Consider the following 22,725-nt stretch of genomic DNA (forward strand, 5'->3'; position numbering starts at 1 on the left):
ATTCCACTTCTGTACCAAGCGGTAACAAAACATACAAGAGTCAAATTAGACTGGAATAAAACATTTCATGAGCTCCACAAATTATGGTTCAACTTACCAACAAATACCATCTTTACTACCTGATGTTTCTTCACCTTCTTCGTATTTTTTAATTTCTTCGCTTTCTGCAGATTTCTCATCAGGGCCTTCAACTAGGGAATCAGCCACCACTCCTTTACGTCTCAGCTGCCAAAAGATACAGATTAAAACATTTACTCAATTACCTTAAGAAAGGTTGGTCCTCAATCCCTACTCATTTTCAGTCTCTCCCATCAGTATTATGTTTCAGATTGGGAAACCATGAACAGACTCTAGCCACTTTAAGGACTTAGTATCTTCAAACTCATATGTTATCCTTTCATTGTTTCCAAAAATAAAATAAAAAATCAGTGTCTGGGATAATTAGAATACATATTACAAAAGGCAGAAGGGGGACTGTGGGTGAAAGGCTGTTGGGCCCCATCAACCCACTCCTTGAAAGGGATTTTCTTGGATTAGTGGTTTACAGGAGCTGGAAGATATGAAGATCCATTTTTAGATGATTCCATAATTTTTCCTGTACTTTATGTGGACTGAATTCATTTTAATTCCATGCAATCTTTTTTGAAAACACAAATCATGCATCCTACATTTGTACAGCTTCAATTAGAGCCAATTAGCCAATCTGATATAATGCTAGACATAGATTCACTGAAGCCTTTAATTGGCAGATATGAAACTGATCAGAATATGTTTAAGAGTCCAATTTGCAAGATATCCAGGCAATTAGCAACAAAGCTGTGCCAGCGGGGGTAATGTCCTTATCTGTGCTATCAAAAACAGTTTGTAGAGCAGAGATAAAGGACATTATTGCAGTAAAGTACACATAACAGATCTAATACACAGATGTCAGTTACAAAACAAATCCTTGTTAAAAAATGGGATTCATTTGCTCTTAAATAGGACACAACATACTGATTAATCATATCCTTTACTTTAACATCCCTCACCCAACTTGAAAGCAAAACAAAAAATCTTCACAAAGCATAACCTTCAAGGATAAACTGAGCACCACCATACAGACAGATAAAAAAAATGAGGACAATAATTTCTGGCATCTTAGTGATGCTTACATCATCACGGACTGGAGGGACAGGGAGAGGGAGAAGACAGAAGAGTAAGGGAGGTGATTAGTAAAAAGAAGTCCTGTAAATGTCATTGGAATTCTGTTCAACTGGTAATAACTTGGGCACTCTCATGCTTTCTCAGTCAAACATGTAATGCAGAGGCGGGAATACTGCCCGAGTACCACTGTCTTGCTAAATGCCTGGAACAGTAAAAGCCAGGAAAAATAAAGAATGTAGAACATTTTAAATACAAAGGCAATTATTCAAATATTTCAAACAGACACACTATCATACCTTTGGCTCACGCTTGTTCCAAGGCATTGGAGCCTTTTTCTCCAAAACAGCAACAAAGAATCCTCCAGTATTTTGATGGTGAGGAAGTACCCTAATGCTGTAAAGAAATTCAGTTGTTATAGAAGGTAAGTGACACCTTAACGGGCTGATCTGGAAGAAAAGTACAATTATCATACAAGATAAATGTAGTATTGTCAAATGCATATAACCTTGTCAAAAGCAGGCTTGCAATTTTATTCTCTTTGCAACCAATATGCCAATAAGGAAAGGGACTTCAACTTTCCAAATATTGACTGGGAACACTATAGTTCGAGTACTATCGATGGGTCAGTTTTTGTCCAGTGTGTGGAGGGCTTCCTGACACACTATGTAGATAGGCCAACAAGGATGAGATGTGAAGGCTCAGTTAGGGCACTTGAGGGCTACGAGGTAGCCAGGAAAGACCTAAAGAGAGAGGTCAGAAGAGCCAGGAGGAGACATGAGGAGTTGTTGGCGGATAGGATCAGGGCTTTCTATAGGTATTTAAGGAATAAAAGAATGACGAAAGTAAGATTAGGGCCAAGCAAGGATAGTAGTGGTAAGTAGTGTGTGGAGTCAGATGTGATAGGGGAAGCGCTAAATGAATATTTTTCAACAGTATTCACTCTAGAAAATGACAATGTTGTCGAGGAGAATACCGAGATACAGGCTACTAGACCAGGTGGGATTGAGGTTCACAAGGAAGAGGTATTAGAAATCCTTCAGAGGGTGAAGATAGATAAGTCCCCTGGGCCGGATGGGATTTATCCTCGGATCCTCTGGGAAGCCACGGTGGAGATTGCCGAGCCTTTGGCAGTGATCCTTAACTCGTCATTGTCCACAGGAATAGTGCCAGATGACTGGAGGATAGCAAATGTGGTTCCCCTGTTCAAGAAGGGGAGTAGAGACAACCCTGGTGATTATAGACCAGTGAGCCTTACCTCAGTTGTTGGTAAGGTTATAAGGGATAGGATTTATAATCATCTAGAAAAGATGAAATTGATTAGGGATAGTCAGCACGGTTTTGTGAAGGGAAGGTCGTGCCTCACAAACCTTATTGAGTTCTTTGAGAAGGTGACCAAACAGGTAGATGAGAGTAAACCGGTTGATGTGGTGTATATGGATTTCAGCAAGGCGTTCGATAAGGTTCTCCACAATAGGCTATTGTACAAAATGCGGAGGAATGGAATTGTGGGAGATACAGTTTAGATCGGAAATTGGCTTGCTGAAAGAAGACAGAGGGTGGTAGTTGATGGGAAATGTTCATCCTGGAAACCAGTTACTAGTGGTGTACCACTAGGGTCGGTGTTGGATCCACTGCTGTTTGTTATTTTTATAAATGACCTGGATGAGGGCGTAGAAGGTTGGGTTAGTAAATTTGCAGATGACACTAAGGTCGGTGGAGTTGTGGATAGTGACGAAGAATGCTGTAGGTTGCAGACAGACATAGATAAGCTGCAGAGCTGGGCTGAGAGGTGACAAATGGAGTTTAATGCGGACAAGTGTGAGGTGATGCACTTTGGTAGGATCAACCAGAAGGCAAAGTATTGGGCTAACAGTAAGATTCTCAGTAGTGTAGATGAGCAGAGAGATCTCTGTGTCCATGTACACAGATCCTTGAAAGTTGCCACCCAGGTTGACAGGGCTGTTAAGAAGGCATACAGTGTTTTAGCTTTTATTAATAGAGGGATCGAGATCCGGAACCAAGAGTTTATGGTGAAGCTGTACAAAACTCTGGTGCGGCCGCACTTGGAGTATAGCGTACAGTTCTGGTCACCGCATTATAAGAAGGATGTGGAAGCGTTGGAAAGGGTGCAGAGGAGATTTACTAGGATGTTACCTGGTATGGAGGGAAGGTCTTATGAGGAAAGGCTGAGGGACTTGAGGCTGTTTTCATTAGAGACAAGAAGGTTGAGAGGTGACTTAATTGAAACAAAAAATAATCAGAGGGTTAGATAGGGTGGATAGGGAGAGCCTTTTTCCTAGGATGGTGATGGTGAGCACGAGGGGGCATAGCTTTAAATTGAGGGGTGAAAGACATAGGACAGATGTCAGAGGTACTTTCTTTACTCAGAGTAGTAAGGGAATGGAATGCTTTGCCTGCAACGGTAGTAGATTCGCCAACTTTACGTACATTTAAGTCATCATTGGATATGCATATGGACGTACATGGAATAATGTAGGTTTAGATGGGCTTGAGATCGGTATGACAGGTCGGCACAACATCTGTACTGTGCTGTAATGTTCTATGAATCATAAGTTTTGATACTTACATGCAGGTAAAAGGATGCTTATTATCCTCTTCTTAATTATCAGTATCTTTCAATACACTAGGCCTGACCAAAATATGAAATCCAAGCAATGTGCCAAGATAGATAAGGACTGCACACCAGTTCGAGGTGGGGACTCACCACCAAATGCTGGCCTAGTGACTTACATGCACATTGAGAAATAAACTACCCAAAAAATAATGAAGATTACAGTTTTTGCAATTTGAACATGGGCTACAGTTAAAAACTAAGATGCATGCTTAAAAGTTTACACAAACATGCTTTATCTCCCAGTTATGGGAACGTTATTAGGAAGACTTCTAAGGAAGAGTTATCTGCACTTGGAGAGACATGAATTAATTAGAGATAGTCACAGCATGGACTTATTGAGGAAAGGTCGCGGTCAAAAAACATGATCAAATTTTGAGATGGTAACCAGAAGTGTTGATCAGGGTCATGCATCTGATGTCAGCTACATGAACTCTAGGCAGGTTTTTGAGAAGGTCGCACATGGCAGGCTGGTCAAGAAAGTAAGAGCCCTGGTCTCCAAGGTAAAATGATACATTGAAAACAAAACTGGCAGGGGGCAGGAAGCAAAAGGTGATGGTAGACTAAGACTTCTGTGGCTGGAAGTCTGTTTCTAGGAGGGAGCATTAGAGTTCAGTCCTGGGACCTCTGCTGTGCCTAGTGTACGTTAGTGATTTGGACTTAACTGTAGAGATTATAATGCAGAAGCTCACAGCGGACTTAAAAATTGATAGTGTGGTCAGTAGTGAGGGGGACTGATACCCTCCTGTGGTTACGGCAATGGATTGGTCAGGTAACAGCAGTACAAATGGAATTCAGCTCAGAACAGTGCAAAAACACAGTCAGGAGAATTAACAAAGCAAGAGGTTATACTATGAATGTTAGGACCCTATAAGATACTTAAAGTAGAAGGGCAAGCAGCTAAGGTGGTCAAGGCAGCAATACAGGGTGCTTGACTTAATTAAATGAGGCACAGAATACAAAAGTAGTGAAGTTATGCTGGAACAATATAAAATGCTGGATGGGCAACGAATGGAATACTAGTTGTAGTTCTGGTCACCACATTATAGAAGTGACGTGATTGCACCATCCATAGAAGATGCTGCCCAGGCTGGTGTGTGAGAAATTCTGGTAACATTTAGGCAGTGTTTATACACACATTTGAGTTGATGATTAAGTGCAGGAAAATGAGATTAGCCCAGGCAGATTTTTGTTGATCAGCACAAATGTATGGGCCGAATAGCCTCATTCAGCACCGTAAACATCTACAAGTCAATGAATCACTTCAGTGAATGAGGCAGATTACTTTGGAAAGGTTAGCCATATTTTATTTTTCATATAGAATTTTCTTTGTTATGACTACGTGTTACAACAGTTTAAAATAAGAGCATTGATAAAGTTAACATGCCATAATGGAAGAAAACGCCTTCTGTATTTTGTAATAATGGGTTAATGATTTTATTAATCATGGACATCCAAGTTACTCCTCCAATCAATTAAACGAAAACACTCAATACGTGAATTAATGTTCCTCGAGGAATATCCACAATTCAGTTCAAATTTCTAGTTTAAATATTATATACATCATTGTAGTAATGTTACAAGAATTAAATACTACTAACCATCTTTCCAGATTCATTGCTTTGAGCTTCTCAGGGTCTTTGATTGGAAACATTGTGGGACGGATTTGAGTCTGTTTACTCTCTGGCACTTCTGACCACTCTGCATACCAATGTCCTTCCCTTGTCATTACCTGACAAAGTTTATAATCAAAGAATTAAGCAATGTTTAAGTATATTTAAAATACAATGTTTGTACCTTCACACTTCTTTCCACTCCCACCCTATCCTGCTGTGAGCCAAGATCAGCAATGTTTGTACTGCACCAGGGGAAAATGAAAACAAGGCAAAACACAGCTTGTAGAACAGTGAGTGAAGACTCCAATTCTAATTCAAAACTTTTCCAATGCTCTCCTTTCAGTTGTAAAATTACAAAGTTCCACACTTTTACTTTTAACTGAAAAGAAGCTTCAAGTGTATGTTGAAGGTTTTAAATGAATGATTCACAGCAGTTCTACATTTTAACAAGCTGACAGTTTAGAGAATTTTGAACAGGGGAAAGGTTGATGCAATGAAGAGTTACAGCACAAACAAATTACCTCCCATGATGTTAAGCCAGGCATTCTCTTCAACCCTGGCAACTCCGATGAAACATCAATTAATTCAAGAGTTCCTACAACAAATTAGCATTTTGTCAACTGTTTGGGAGTGCAAAGTTTTAGACCTCCACCCTGCCCAGTCTCTCAAAACAATTTATACGATTCTCATTACTCTCAAACCCATAATGAGATATGATAACAAAATGTGAAGCTGGATGAACACAGCAGGCCAAGCAGCATCTCAGGAACACAAAGTTGCTTGGCCTGCTGTGTTCATCCAGCTTCACACTTTATCTTGGATTCTCAAGCATCTGCAGTTCCCATTATCTCTAGTAATGAGATATGCCAGTTTTCTGAGGACTTGTAAGTTCCTAACCTAAATTAGAAGTCAAATTTAACTGAAAATAAGTCCTCAGTAGTTAACAGGTAATAAAACTTTGTCGTCTTAGGATTATTCTTTTTAAAATTACTGCAAAGTAGAAATCTTTTAAGGTATTCCTCCAGAGCAAGTATTATAAGTTACACGTATTATCATATATTAAAAGAATTATTTCACAGTTTTATTTTGAACACAATTGCTTTAATACAAACATTCAACTTACTCACCTTCACTCTTCCCAAGAATAGTTGCTATTACAGCTTCATTTTCAATAGGGTTCAGAGAACAGGTGGAGTAAACCATTCTGCCTCCAACTGCTAACTGCCCGACACCACGGATGGCAATCCTTTGCTGTAAGCTTAGGCATAACAGTTCACATAAGCCAAATAAATTGCTCTACAAAGTGTTTCAGTAAATCAGAACTAAACAGAAAGGAAATAAATAATTATAATAGATCATAAAACAATGCTAGTTTTGGTAAGATCAGCTTCTATAATACAAACCAAATATTTGAGGAAAGAAGCCAGACACTAAAAAATCCTAAGACAATTGGCTGAGTCCAAAATGCATTTCCTGTACAGACACACATCCACAATGTCAACAATTTCAATATAATTAATTTGTACTTATTAGATATGCACAAAAACTGATCTTCATTGCACCAGATAGTATCTGCACTCCAATGACTGGGTCTTTCATAAAATCTGTTACAATAAAAGACATGGCATCATGCAGCACAGAAATTACAAGACAAACAGTAAAAGCTCATACCAAAGACAGATTAAACAGTCATACAGCTGACAGATCATATCAATTCTTTTCAATGTCAAGTTTTGAATCATGGTGGACAATTAAACAACTAAACTGAGCAGGCAGCTTCGCAAGTATCTCCACCCTCAACATGGGGGATGCATCAATGCAGAAGATGGAAGGTTGTGCAACCACGAATAGCCACAGCCAGATGTGCTGAATCAATAATCTATCTCGGTCACCTCTTGAGGTAATCAGCATTACATGCCAGACTTCAGTCTTCCATGTGACATTACAAAAATAGTTGAAGTCTGAATCAACAATTTGCTGCTTACAGCAAAATGTATGGGTACTAACAACATCCTGGCAGAAATACTATTCTCCAAAACTAGCTGTCCCAGCACAACTACAACACCTGTATCTAGTAGACATTTTCATCAATAGACCAGATATATCCTGTCCATCAAAATATTTGAAATGTAACTCTGCCAGGTACCATTCCAGTTATCTCTTGATTACTGAAGTGATCAAAGGGGTCTTCATGTGGCATGTAGACAGCAATAACCTGCATACCCAACCACAATTTGGATTCTGCAGGGGCCACAAAGCCCCGATCTCATTACAAATTTGGCTAAACATAGACAAAACAGCTCATCTTCAAAATGTGGGCCATACTTAACATCAAGGTAGCAGATGATCTACAGCAGCATCTAGGGGAAATAATGAAATTTACGTGAATGGTAAAGAGGGTAAACTCTCCAATGGCTGGAGTCAATTGTGGTACAAATGAAGAAAGCTGTCATTGTAGGAGGCCAGTCAGACTGCATGAGACTGTCCTCAGGAACTCCTGCAGCAACATCCCAAGTGCAAACATCTTCAGGTGCTTTATCAATTAATGTCTCTGCCTTAAGGTCAGAAGTGGAATGTTCGCTGGTGATTATACAATGCTCAGCACCATTCACGACACCTATTGAGGAGCAATACAGCAAGATCTGAAGTATGCTAAAGTAAGCCATCCAGCCCTACTCTGCCATTCAATAAGATTGTAGCTTATCATTTAACTTAGTACTCTGTTGTCACTTTCTCCCCAAACCCTTTGAGCTCTTCAGTCCTAAGAACTTTACCTATCTTCTTCTAAACATCCAATTTTTTGGCCTCAACTGCTTTTTGTGACAGAGAATTACACAGGTTTCTCACTCCCTGAGTGAAGAAATTTCTCCCATCTCAGTCCTAAGTGGGATACACTTAGCCTTGAGCTGCTTTGTACCATCTACAAACTTGGAGGTATTATATTTAATTCCCTTGTCTAAATGATTAATACATATTGTGAATAGCTATTCTCCTAGCACTGAATCCTACAGTACCCAGTATTATCACTGGGCTGTTAATCCAGAGACCCAGATAATGTTCTGGGGACCTGGGTTCAAATCATGCCACATAGATGGTGGAATTTAAGTTCAATAAATATCTGTAATTAACAGTCTAACAATACCCAACCACAATTTGGATTCTGCAGGGGCCACAAAGCCCCGATCTCATTACAAATTGTCGATTGTCAGGAAAACCCATCTGGTTCACTTTAGGGAGGGAAACTGCCATCCTTCCCTGGTCTGGCCCACATGTGACATTAGACCCACAGCAATATGGCTGACTCTGAACTGCCCTCTGGGCAATTAGGGATGGGCAAGAAATGCTGCCTAGCTAGCAACACCCTCATCCCATGAATAAAGAAAAACAACTGTCTGCCACCTTGGTGAATGGTCTCTTTCAACACTGAAAGGATTCTGTGGACTATGGCAACTTTACATTTGCTATTAAATCTTTTTAATGGATAATAGATAACTACTGGTCTTTGTATCAGCACGTACCATTCCATAATGGATTGCAAACAACTTCATAAGCCATTCTTTCATGATCACGGGGACAAATACCTGGTGCTCTTTCCCAGAAAGAGCAACTAACAGAAGTCACTTACATCAGATAGACTGCAATGGCTTAAGAGAGTGACACTACTACCAAGTTCTCACAGGTAATACAAGGTGGACAAACACTGATGTCACCAGCAATGCTTACATCCCATTAAAAGAACAAAATATAAAAAAGCAATATATAAATTATTTTGACTTCAACATTTATGAAACATCAAGAATAATTATAGTAAAGATAAGCTGACTACACAGAGACTAAAGGCAAGGAATACAAACATAAAGTCATCATAGTCCTAATAACTAGAGAGCAGCCCTGTGGTTTAAGAGAAGAGGTACCACAGGAAGGGGCAAGGCTCAGAAGGAAAGTCCTTCATGATAATCTCAGCCAGTATAGGATTTGAACCCACGCTGTTGGCATTACTCTGCATTGCAAACCAACTCTCCAGCCAACAGAGCAAACCAACTGTTTTCAAGGGATTATAAAGTCCTCTATCAAAAGGAACATGCTGATAAATAGAGAAACATTTGTCATTTTTCCTAGATACTGGAATAGGGGACAAAGTTATGCTTATCAGGAGGCCAGTTGTGCTGGACAGCAAGCAGAACTGTACAATATTGCACCTTTAACTGCAGCCCCAGTACTGACCAATGTGGAACCCCATATATCACTGGATTTCACCAAAAAAAAACAAAAACCTTTTGCATACCACCACTCTACTAAATAACCATCTTACCTCATTGGTCTATTCTCAGTTAATTACTTGGGATAACATTAAACAGCTTCTGAAATCTGGAATCTCCAGCACTTCATCCTTTCTATGAAAATCACAAACTAGGAACAGAAGGTGGCAATTCAGTCCCTTAAGACTGCTCCACAATCCAATAGGATTAGGACTGATCTATTTTGCATCCAATTCCACATTCCATCTCCAATAACCTTTGAGTCCCTCAACTGACACTCTGGACAGCACGGTGGCTCAGTGGCACTGCTCCCTCACAGAGCCAGGGACCCGGGTTCGATTCTGGCCTTGGGGGATTCTGTGCGAACTCCGCAAAGATTCTCCCCATATTTGCATGAGTTTCCTCAGTCCACAGATGTTCAGTTTAGGTGGACTGACCATGCTAAATCGCCCATAATGTCTAGGGTGGGAGATAGAGTAGGGGTTGGGTCTGGGTGGGATGCTCTTTTGAGCATCGACCTTTGCTTTGAAAATATTAGATGACTGCACCTCCAACACGTTCTGAGCATGTTGCAAACTGGCAGAACAAAAAATTCTTCTCTGTTCAAAAAGGCCAACTCCTAATTTTAAAACAGTGCCCGTGTTTCCAACCTGAGAGGAGTGAACATTCTTTCGACATTATTCCACATAAATCAGTCATCTCACGTGCTACTGTTAACCAAATAGCAATGCACAGACCAACAAAAGACTTATTACTTGAGAAATAAAGAGAGAAAACAAGATGATGTCCTCAACTTAGAAGCTTTAACAGTCTTACCCATGCAACTGGAGGCTGTTGCTGGTTGTCCACTTCTGCCACACATCAATATTCTTTCTCAAGGTTGCATCACCACTGAAAAAAAAAGCACATTCTCAAAATTTGACAAGACAAGTTAACAGACAGACATTGCACAGGCTGTTCAAATTCAATGACTATACTTTCATGTTGCTGAATTTCCCTCACAGGACAAGCTAGTGCCATGAAATAGATATATGCAGTCCTTGGGTTGCATACAGGTTCTGTTCTTAAGTGTGCTTTCAGGTCGACTTGTATAAAAGTCAGAACACGATGCAGGACAATATAAAATGTTCATAATACAAGAGATGCTCTTAAGTTGGAGGTTTAAAATGATAGCTCTGTCCGAACGTTCTTAATTCGGGGCACCCCAAACATCAATTGACTGGATGCTGCAGCTCAATGAAAAACAAAGCCTCATACAAACTGTTCTGCACTACAGGAAGCTCACGCCTGGCAGTAAATTCCATGACAAAAATCCCTGATAAAGGAAACTCTCAGTACTCCCTTTCAGACTAAGTACTTTAAGAACTAAATTCAGCACTTTAAGCAGTCAAATGGTAAAAGTTCAAAATTCGGTGTCTGGTACAGATTAAATCGCTTTTCTTGACAGAATTCCACATTAAAGGGTTCCACAATAGCACAGCTTGAAAGGTTGGCTCAAAATAGAGAAATTCACCATTGATTATATTATATCTCATCGCGGGAGACAAAGCAAAAGTAAAGATATAGTCTCTGTAAGAGGAGAAAAAATCTTGGCTACTTTTACACAACTTTTCAACCACATTAAAGCGTATCTGAAGGAAACTATAAATCCACATTTTGAATATATAGACAGAGAAACAACTGGATTTTAACCTCCTTTTAAAATGCCTATTTCTGAGATTTTACTTGCATTCATCTCCTTCGAAACAATGAACCTACAATTGCGACAACAGGCCATTTAAGTAGATCCTTAATTTTTTGTAAAACTAATTATTTCTCAGAAGCACTAGTCATATTAGCATACATCAAATGCTCACAAAATTTTAAACTTTAAGTAACCTAACATTTACTGGTTCACCTTCAGAGTTTTATAACGCTTACGTCCAATTATGAAGCATAACTAAAAGGGCAAACTAGAGACAGACAAAATGCAGAGAATTACATTTCTTCCTTGTAATAATGAAGGAGAAAAGTGCAATCCGTAGATGAGGATTTTGAAAAGGATAATTATCAAACTACCATGAATCAGTATGGAAATTTCTATTTGCGAAAGGCATGCAGCCAGTTGTAGGATATTAAGCTGTAAATAAAAAGATAGTAACACATTTATGGCATTCACACCACTGTACCTGCATGGTACATCGCACAAAATCCTGTCATAGAAGAGGATGTTCCTTTGACCATCAGCGTCCGCCATCTGTAATCTTGGTATATTCGATGCATCATGATTCACCACCATAATACATGGGCTATGCAAGCGCTTTGACTGATGAACCAATAGGTAACACCGCTTGTTGTCAACATCATTAGCAATTACAAAACCCTCTTATAAAACAAAGAAACAAAATATTAGTATCAAATTCCGCGATTGAAATGTGACAGAGGAACAAAATACACGACATAAGTTGTGTGATCATGAAGAACTTGAGTACTGCTGAATAAATACATGCTGCTAAAGCATTCAACAGAACAATTGACATAACTACTAATTTAAGGGGAAACATTTATACTGTATGAGAGGACTGTGCTGACTGGTTGGCAAGTTCCATGGAAAATACATCAGTTAACGTTGACTGAGAGTTAATGGTCTGGTTTTGTTTGCATTTTAAGTCAGGCAGATTGATTTAAATTTTTAAGGGCACTTTCTCGACCAACGGTCACTTTTAAAGAATGCTACAGTTAAGGCAAAACATTTTGCCTCACACACAGAGTGATATGGTAGATGAATTTCAGTACTGGTACGATATCAAATAAAAAGTGTAAAAATTGCAGATTCTATACATCAGAAACAAAAACAGGAATTGCTGGAAAAGCTCCGCAAGCCTGAGAGCCAGAGAGAGAGAACAGTCACTGGACCAGAAATGTTAACAGATTTCTCTTTGCAGGTACTACCAGACTTGCTGAGCTTATCCAGCGACTTCGGTTTTTGTTTCTGTTATGATATCAAAGAGAGAGGCCACAACTTTCAAAGACTGACAGATCAAATCAAACAGATTAGAGAAACAATGATAGGCCATTCTGCCATTCAATGAAGTCTTGGCTGATCTGTGGCCTCACTCCATATTCCTGACTTTGGCCCATATCCCTTAATACCTATGCTTAACAAAGATTTATCAATCTCGGATTTAAAACTAATAATTGATCTAGCATCCACTGACATTTATGGAACACTTAAACATCTACTATCCTCTGTATATAGATGTGCTTCCTAACATCTCATCTGAATGGCGTGACCCTAATTTTTAGGTTATGACCCCAAGTTGAAAAATTCCCAACCAGTGGAAATAAGTGATCTTTATCAACTGTCTTTTCCTGTTAATATCTTGAAGGCTTCGATTAGATCACCACTTAACCTTCTAAATTCTAAAGAAAACAAGCCTAATTTGTGTAATCTCTTCTCATAACATAATCCCTGAAGTCCAAATATCATTCTTGTAAAGCTACATTGTACTCTGTCCAAGGCCAATATATCCTTCCTAAATTGTGGTGCCTGGATCTTCTCACAGCATTCAAAGCAGTCTCCAACCAGGATTTTGTACAACTTTTCAACTATTTGCAGCAAACAAGATATTGACCACAACCAACTAGTACACAGATACAAAATTCACAATAAAGCCTCCAGCTTCAGATGTGATTCTCTAATAGGACACCATTTAGAGAATAATCCCAATTATGCAAAGAAATACACTGACAACTAACTCAGGATTGCCAATTTGGTATACTTGTATGTACTGGATGCTAAATATATTAACACACAGCCTGATTTTTTGCTTACAGATGTACGTCACACCTGCTACAAATCAAACAGATAACAGCCATTAGTTGTTCAATCAGAATCAACCTGCTTGGTTTAAAATTTCACCCAAACCTAGCTGCTGTCATTCACCAATACCATTCATGCGTGCATTTTCCATGGAAACACCTCTACCATGCCAATCTGTACTCTCCTTTCACACAATATGAAATGATGGCTTTCCCTTTCATTTGCATCCTTGAGCAACGTACTAACGAGTACAAAACGTTAATAGAGTGTCCTTTAGAACAATACTTGAACTTCTCCCTCCCACCACGCAGAGTACGCAAATCGCAGTTAAACAATCCTTAATAAATGGCTCATAGTTCACTTTTTTCCATTCCATATCCCAGCCCTTTTACTGTCTTCATAAATTGCTGTAATATTAGTCTAGAAACAAAAAGGAAATTGACTTCAGCTTCATCTAGTGCAACATGACCTAGAAGACTGATGTTGAAACAAACAAATAAGTAGCCTTCTTTTTGCATTTATAACTCTTATTATAATCACTACTGTATGGGAGAAATCAGTAACAGAATTAGGGTGTACCCTTGAACCAAACAAGACAAAATTACAACTCATGGACTCTGCTCAATTGTTTGCCTTCTCAACAACGGCAAAGTTGATCTCCAACTTGCCAGAAAAATAAATCAATTTATTTTGTCTACAACCTAAATCTGTCCCTAAGTGCATTATCTGACTTATAATAAGACATGGTAATCAGTAAATTATTACAAATACAGTGTGCACATGCTCCGCAGTAATCTTTCCTTTCTGCATCTTCAACTCACCACTTCTCCATCAAGAATAATGAACAAAAATGGTAATATTCTTAATAGACTGAACATTAAAACTTAAACTGTTTTAGCAATAGCATCAAGCTGGAACATGCTTCTGGCAATATGTGTAGAGCAGATGAAGCCTCTCAAATTGTCATTAATAATAACTGTTGCTCAAAACCAATTTACATTCAACACTTCTTTGCAAAAACAATAAGCAATGATGACAGGAATCTTAAGTCACATTTTGCAAGAAATAAGGGAGGACAATATATTAGTAATTTCAATTAGACCAAATAAAATCAGGAAGATAATTCAACTAAGAATAATGAATATTTGCCATCTAGTTCTGCACAGTTGCATTAGTAGTAAACTTGTAAGTGCGTAAAATGAAAAGAGAGAAATAAAGTGCATTAAAAATGCACATCAATTTGTGTATAAACTTGTAAAAACAAAAGAGAAGACAGGGTCAGAAAACTTAACACTGTAACAAATAGTATTTTACATCTGGTTGCCTTTTTTGCCCATTGCTTTATAATTCAACATATTAGTACAGCAATTTCAGAGGGACATTTGAAATAGTAGAGACCTTGACACTGTAGAGTTTGAATGCCCTCCAGTCAGAAAAAAAAATTACCTGGAAAAGCAACATTCATGTCAGAATGCAGCATCTCAATCAGCTGAGCAGTCTTTGATCCGGGTGCTGCACACATATCGAGAATCTAACAAGGGACAACTTTGACTTGTTCACTCAATTTACATCATAATTCAACTTTAAGGATACAAACGCGTAAATAGTACACAATAATAAAATCCAACAATTTAAATTTTGAAAGGCCAAACACTTCAAATGGAGAATTAAATATTCATTGATAGCATTTCAATTGTTTTACCTGCGAAAGTAATACTTATTCTTATTTGGAAAATTGCATTAAGTTAGGAAAAATCATGTCGAAATAATCTCGGGAATAGACTGGGCTGAAAACAAAAGGGCTCAAAACATTTAGGTTCACGAATCACAAACTTACTTTTGCAAGGATTTACTTTTGCACTTCACTCATGCACATAATTTAAAGTCACTGATTAGGTATGAAAAAGTCAAATGTCGCTTTACTGCAATGAATTTTGAAGATGGAATTTTACAATTTGCCCAATTTTCACAAAACTCAAATCACAAACTAAATCAGTTCCATTCTAATGAAATGCATAAATTACATCTTGATGACCATGTCATTACAGAACAAATAAGATTACAGAGAAGTTTACAAACAGGAGGTTTAAGATCTGTTCTTTTCGACTTTAAGCAACAGCAACCACTTCTAACCTTAATCTCCCACATTTTGATTATTATACAGTTTTGTCCCTAAGCATTTTGCACATTTCCTTTACTACTAAAAGTTTGCTTTCACACTAAATAGTTCTGACTTTGATACCTCCAAAGCCTATATAAAGCACAAATTTTGTTTTAAAAACTTAAGAACTGCATTCACATCTGGGGAGGCTGCTCCTGCAACCACTGCACATGCACACTCAGAAAAATATATTAACGAGCATGACTCCAATTTCTCTAACCCTACTTTGGTTAATGCTATTTGAATTTTTCTCCGGGATTCCTCCATCTTTCAATTATGGACAGTTCCAAATATCAGACGTCACAGATGACTTGCAACCCAAACTTTCCGCGCACAAGTCCAGTATGTAAAATGGTGAAACTAAAAATTAGATCATTTGCAAACCAGCATCAATAAATACAACAGACAAGTCTGCAAGTTGTTTAAGTATTGCAAGAAGCCAGCTGGCACACTAATACATTGCATAGAGAAGCAACTACTTGGCTTTACCTCAACACAACTTCAGAAAACACTAGATAACGAAGTGTGGGGCTGGACGAACACAGCAGGCCAAGCAGCATCTTAGGAGCACAAAAGCTGATGTTTCGGGCCGAGACCACTACATGGCTATCTCAATGCTTGATGAACTTTACAAGCCTTTAATAGAATAAATACTTCTGCTTAACAGAGAGTCTACTTTCAAAGGCTCTGCTCATTTTCGTGGAACCATATTAGCTTATTCAAAGTACAAACTGGGCCACAGCTTCCGGTGACAAATGAACTAGGCTACAAAACTAATCCATGCAAACTCAACTAACATATTACAGTGCATTTCAGGGCCTCAGTACTGTTCTGCACTACCATTTTGATATTGACATTGTTAAGTAAATTTGGGTCAGTGCCTCAAAGGCAACAGAACAACTACACCCTCTAGTGATTTTCAATTTATTTGAAACACTGGCTTTAAATGAGTGATCTAACCTATTTTTGTACTACTCTGCATTGAATTGTCGTTCCTATATCAGAAATAACTATCAATTGTACCTTATGATGTGCCTTAATATCAAGCAGCAAAGGAGGAATCATACTGACAGCTTCCTGGCGACTGATATTCCCCTAGAAAAAGCAGAAAAATTATACAACTGGAAGTATATTATAGCAACAAAGCAGTACAATTCAAAATAAATGAGATGGCCCACAATTCAAACAATCAAAGACTGACTGATAAAGTATTTATCAGGATTAATTTGGACATGACATGGTTTTTACTTACACTATATGCACACTTAAATTTGTAATTTTATGAAGTCATAAATCTTATAAAGAAGGTAGCAACTGGCCCCATCATGTCTTTGCCAGTTCTTCAAAATAGCTGTTTAAATGTATTCCCTACACCTCAGTTTGTGACTGAGACATGTCTAATTATATTTCCAGTTGCTTTGTAAAATTTTCCATGGAAAGTGATTTACTGCAATTTCAGGTGGAACGTTATAGATTTTGACAACTGTGTAAAGAAATTTTTCCATATGCCCCAGTTTGCTGGCTAATATCTTGTCTAATATCTGACATTTGGTTACTGACCTATTTTCCAAAGCAAAGTTTTTTTTTCCCCCCCTATTTGCTCTATCACAATCCTTCATAATTTGCATTTCTCTCAAGGCCATATTTCATCATCTCTGCTATTTCATCAATAACTTGTGCTTATTGTATTACACATAAATATAACCATGTGCACAACGGTGGCTCATAAAATTGCCAGAAAACAAAATTCGACATAGGCTACACTCAGAAATATAAAGGCTACTTGCACCTGACACAGAGGTATCATGGTGCAAAGAGTGAAACTGATGATGCTGGAGGGATCAGAACTAACTGAATAGCTACAGAGATAGGCAGTCGCAAAGCCATGTAGAGATTTCAAAATAAAGATTTTAAAAAAAATTTAAAACTGAAACGGTGTTTAACCAGAAGACAACGCAGGTAAGAGTGTTGATGGGTGAATGGACTTACTCAAATCAGGACAGGAGCAGAATTTTGGATGACCTCATGTTTAAGGAGAGTTGAGCATGAGGCGCCAGCAAGTGTGCTGGAGCCTAGAGGTTACTAAGACATGAATGAAATAGGGTCAATCTCAGCTTCTCCAAATCTCTCAAATTAATGGAAGTCCCTTATCATTGGTGTCACGCTGGTAGACTCCCCTGTATCCTACTCCTGAAAATTGGCCACCAGTATTGTACTCCATACCCTAGCCAAAGCTTAATTAAATATTTGCAACAGGTTAATGGGCTTCCTTGCTTTTGTAATCAATATCCACTATTATAAAGCCAACTATCATATATTTATTTGTTTGTTTTAAAGTTATTTTCAGCAAAAGGGATGTTTGACAAAGACAATGTATCGTTGCATCTGTTGCAGGTATAAATGTATTCTGAATTCCTACGTGTGACATTAATTAATTTAAGCCATCTTCAAAGGGCGTTTTATAAACTACCTACTAACAGTGCGATTCAGGAAATGAATGTGCATGATGTTCAGAAGACAATGGTTACTCGTGAACAGAATTTGTTTAGGAATTAGAGGCAAAGTGGAGTGGTGGCTAGATGCTTTTCTGAATGTAGAGAAACATGTAGACGGTATCCTATATGCTTTCTTAACTGTATTTTCAACTTGCCCTGCACATCCTAGGCCCACTGATCATTTTAGGTTAAGTGCTCCCTATACTATTTTTCCCAAGTGCATTACTTTGTAAACATTTAATTGCATCTGCAAAGTGCCTTTCTACCTTACCCACATCCTCCTGAAGTGTTCCATTAACATGCTCATACTTGACTGGTTGCCAATTTTTGTATCATTTGTAAACCTGAAAGCTGTTCTTCCTTTACCCAAATGCAGGTCTTTATATATATAATATACAGAGCAAGTCAATAGTTCCAATACAAGTTCTGGGTAACCATACTGCATGTTTCTCTCCATCTTTTCCCTCCCTTTCATTTCAAAGAAATGAAGAAGAGCAAATAAATAGTCAAAGCAGTAACACAGCAATTGCAAAGAAGAGATCTGAAATTTGAGTTTATACTGTATTAGGTTCAAGATCTTTTGGACAGCACAGATTTAAGCGGACAATTACCAATCTAATTATTTCAACACCTTATTTGATTTAGAGTTTCTGCATATCGAAAAATGCAATAAACATAATAGCAATTTAATTTTGTTTCAGAGATAGTAGGAACTGCAGATGCTGGAGAATCTGAAATAACAGGGTGTAGAGCTGGACGAACACAGCAGGCCAAGCAGCAGGAAGGCTGACGCTTCGGGCGTTTTTTTTAAAGAAGGGTCTAGGCCCGAAACATCGGCATTCCTGCTCCTCAGCCTGCTGTGTTCGTCCAGCTCTACAGCCTGTTATTTCAGATTCTCCAGCATCTGCAGTTCCTACTATCTCTGAAACAAAATTAAATTGCTATTATGTTTATTGCATTTTTTGATATGCAGAAACAGCAGACAGAGGAGCAGGAATGCCGACGTTTCGGGCCTAGACCCTTCTTTAAAAAAAGGCCCGCCGACCCTTCTTTAAAAAAAGGCCCGAAGTGTCAGCCTTCCTGCTCCTCGGCCTGCTGTGCTCGTCCAGCTCCACATCTTGCTATATCAGCAATTTAATTTTGACTAGTCTATCTCGTTAAGATAAAGAATCAAGTATTTTAAGATTAACGTCTGTCTGTATTGTTAAAGTTTCCCCTAGCTGTGAAAATCTTTAGGTTTGAAGAAGAAAATGCATTTTCCATCATACTACAAAACAAAGTTGCAAATTATTAATTAGCAGATATAAATGTATTCTGAACTCCTACATTTGCGACATTAATTAAGCCATCTTCAAAAATAGAATTGCAATCCGTTAATACACCAAGAGAAACATTTGTGAAGTAAATTGAGAATCCTTTGCTTTGCAACTTTTGAAAATTTTCATCATTTTACTGCACTTTTGTCCCCCATGAATATGAATACTTACAGATTCTGTTTCACTAACAAGAAACTGATGGAACTTCTGCAAGACTGGTGACTTTCTCAGCATCTTCCTGCTAATGTTAATATGCCAAGCTAATTCACCTGGATACCTGCAAAAGAAATCTCAATTTAACCAAAGCTGTTGAAAAGTACAACTTCACTGTCACAAGCGTGAAGATTTCTTACCAGCTCAAAGGTTGTGGGGCCTCAATCTTCTGCCCATCCACCTCCAAGTCCTGCAATTCTTGGAAATACTTTGTTTTTAGACAATGCAAAATCTCTTCTGCGTGGCTTTACAAGCAAACATGAGGGGGAACAGAAGGAGAAAAGCAAAGAGAAAAATCAAAAATTCTGAACAAGCATCGTCATATGGCAAATATTTAGTTTTGTTCAAGAAAATCAGGTTTCACAGTGAAGGATGCTTAATTCCTGGCTTCCTTACAAGTTTTTGAAGCACATAATACGCAAAGGGTGCACACCAAACATAAATCCCTGGCTCAATAAAGTCTTCCATAAAACAAGCTAGAAAGTTTAAAATGGAAAATGACAGTTCCTTTAAAAAGAAAGGACAACCAGAGGTAGTGATACTTTCAAGAATCAATTCAACAATAATACTTGGGATAGAAGTGTGATTGAGCCAGTAATATGTCAGCAGCTGACATCTCCATTGCACATTTTACTACTGCATTTTAAAAACGATCTATACTGCTGTAAGAAAGCATTTCAATCTTGGGTAAAAATTACAAAACATTGTATTGTCACAATGCAAAAAAAATTCACACTTTTTTAAATGATAAAACAATCTTGATGCATATTGTTGCAAAGAAAAATATGCTTAAAGCAAAAACTTGTATTGCTTTGGCAATGTTCTCTCTCAATCTTTGCAATTACAAGGAAGAAGCTCTAAATAGAAGCATAATGAGAAGCTATTTCCATAATAAGACACTGGTAAGGGGAGAGCTCATGTAAATCTCCGAATTGTGCACATCAAAATGTCACAAGGAAGTGAAAGACTTCCACTTATAATGCACCTTTCATGGCCACACAGCATCTCAGAGAGCTATACAGTCCACTTTACAGTCAATTAAATACTTTTAAAGGGCAGCCACCATTAGAATGAAGGACATTGAGCAGCTACTTTCCTCACAGCAAGTGCCCACAGTATGGGAATGACCAGATTTTTATGATCAGTAAGGGATAGATATTGAACAAGACTTAGGATAACTCTCCTCTTATGTGTGAAATTATACCATAAAGGATTTTTCGTCCAACATCATGTCTCCCAAGCATTTGATACTGCCATAGCAATAGAACACTTTTGTGGGGTGCTGCTCTGCATTAATTAGCCAACGCATACTGTGGCTGAACTTTAAAAAAAGTAATTTGTTTAATGGAGCTTATAGATGACATTGAGATAACTAATAAAAAAAAAGAAACTTCTTTCTTTTCCTTACTACCAGTACGTTTGCCTGAATGAATACACTTGTCATTTGCCATACTCATTTTCAGACTCTTGCAAAATGATCCACAGCAATCCAAAATCCAAAACGATGTGGAACCCTCCCTATAGGGTTCCAGTACCTGGGCAACCAACACTGTAGCAGCTTTAACCAGATTGATATCCTTACCAAGGGACATGGAGCTGGATTGTCCAAATGGCAATCACACTCTGATCGCCATTCTGCTCCTTTTTTGTCCAAAAATTCCGACAGGAGACTCTCTGGGCTCCTCAAGGCACTGTTTTCTGAGAGTTAAATATCCAGAATTGCATACAGCCAATTTGAGAACTCATTTAAAAGCACTGACCTGTAAGCCAAGTGAGGGGTTAGGGTTCAAGGAGGGCAGGGTATAATGCTGGACAACAAAGTGGATGTTACGTGCAAGGCAGAGCTGGAATTTGTTGGGTCAGTATCCGCTGGGGTGGGGAACAAGGACTACGAGGTTAAATTTATTAGTTAACCAGGAACAGTCTAGGCTTTGTTTAATAGTCTAACTTTTCCTGAGCCGGTCCATGTGGATAAGGAGAATCACCAATTTGATTGGGGCAACACCAAGATCCTGGGACAAGCAAAGCAGAGACAGGCACTGGAGTTCCTAGAAGCCTGGTACTCCACGAAGAAAGCCAGCAACACACAGAACTCGACCCTGTATACACTCCACTGCAAAGGAAAACCGGAAGTGAAGTAATCCAGCTCAACAGACTCGAGTTTAAAAATCAGGCGGGAAAACACAACAGCACTTCATTGGAGGCTGCACTGATGATGTCACCCAGCAGGGTAATGAAACGTCTGCAGAACAAGAAACGAGCTCAGTGAGCCAACAAACCACAACATTAACTTCCCAATGTTTGATTAAATGTTATTGATGCTTTTGGCATTAAGAGTGACACTTCTCAAAGGAGGTTTCGTTTAGTTCTGCAGGTTTAGTTGTGCATCACCAGTCACTGGAAGTTGCCTTTGATTTATCCGTTACAGTGGTCTCACTGTTCGTTCTACCACAAATATTCAGGCTACTAATCCAGTTCTTTCTCACTCACCTTTTATACCCAGTTATCCGAATAGTAGCTGGCAATGCTTCTCTCATGGTTGCCATAAACTGATCCCATTCCCCCTCAGGAACAATCTTCTGTCTTTGGTAATATTCTTCATATAGTTTGTTTTCTTTAATAATCTCTTGGTAACCAGCTCCCCAACCCTGTAAATTAAGCAGAATATATTCAACTGTTAAATAAGTGCAACAATTTGGACCCATATATGATATAATTAAACAGATCTGCTACCTTGTACTCCATGGCATCAGGTCAGGGAGAGACAAAGAATTTCTATCTGATCACCACTTATCATCATCTTCCCATCACTGATGGCTCAGTACTCCTTCATATTCAAGTCATTTGGAAGAAATACGAGAAATATGCAGGGGCCAAGAAGCTACTTTGCTTGGAAACTCGAGCATCCATCAAAAGTGTACAGAAGCATGACTGACTATGCCAGGTCCCAAAGGGCACATGCAGGATTGAGCAACTGACAGACAATGAAGATCAAGATATGGAAGAAATTCGACTTGACATCTTCATCTCTATTTGTCTAAGATGCATGCATCCATCCACAAGAACGTTGGTAGGAATGTTGACTGCA

General features: G+C 38.5%; 1 protein-coding gene across 3 annotated transcripts in view; it reads right to left on the bottom strand.

Annotated features, from left to right (window-relative positions):
• nsun2 (NOP2/Sun RNA methyltransferase 2) overlaps positions 1-22,725 on the bottom strand; it is a 55,893-nt gene that overhangs the window by 27,629 nt on the left and 5,539 nt on the right. For all 3 annotated transcript variants that reach the window (XM_059653917.1, XM_059653915.1, XM_059653914.1), the window contains exons 2-13: positions 22,128-22,285; positions 19,778-19,882; positions 19,596-19,701; positions 16,637-16,708; positions 14,899-14,983; positions 11,819-12,014; positions 10,467-10,541; positions 6,519-6,649; positions 5,913-5,986; positions 5,377-5,507; positions 1,440-1,536; positions 98-225 (exon numbers count right to left, since the gene is read on the bottom strand). In XM_059653917.1, the coding sequence (XP_059509900.1) occupies positions 98-225; positions 1,440-1,536; positions 5,377-5,507; positions 5,913-5,986; positions 6,519-6,649; positions 10,467-10,541; positions 11,819-12,014; positions 14,899-14,983; positions 16,637-16,708; positions 19,596-19,701; positions 19,778-19,882; positions 22,128-22,285 (1,358 nt within the window). The remainder of the gene's footprint in view (positions 1-97; positions 226-1,439; positions 1,537-5,376; positions 5,508-5,912; positions 5,987-6,518; positions 6,650-10,466; positions 10,542-11,818; positions 12,015-14,898; positions 14,984-16,636; positions 16,709-19,595; positions 19,702-19,777; positions 19,883-22,127; positions 22,286-22,725) is intronic.

Source organism: Stegostoma tigrinum, chromosome 2, assembly GCF_030684315.1.
Source record: "Stegostoma tigrinum isolate sSteTig4 chromosome 2, sSteTig4.hap1, whole genome shotgun sequence".
In the NCBI taxonomy this organism is placed as follows: Eukaryota; Metazoa; Chordata; class Chondrichthyes; order Orectolobiformes; family Stegostomatidae; genus Stegostoma; species Stegostoma tigrinum.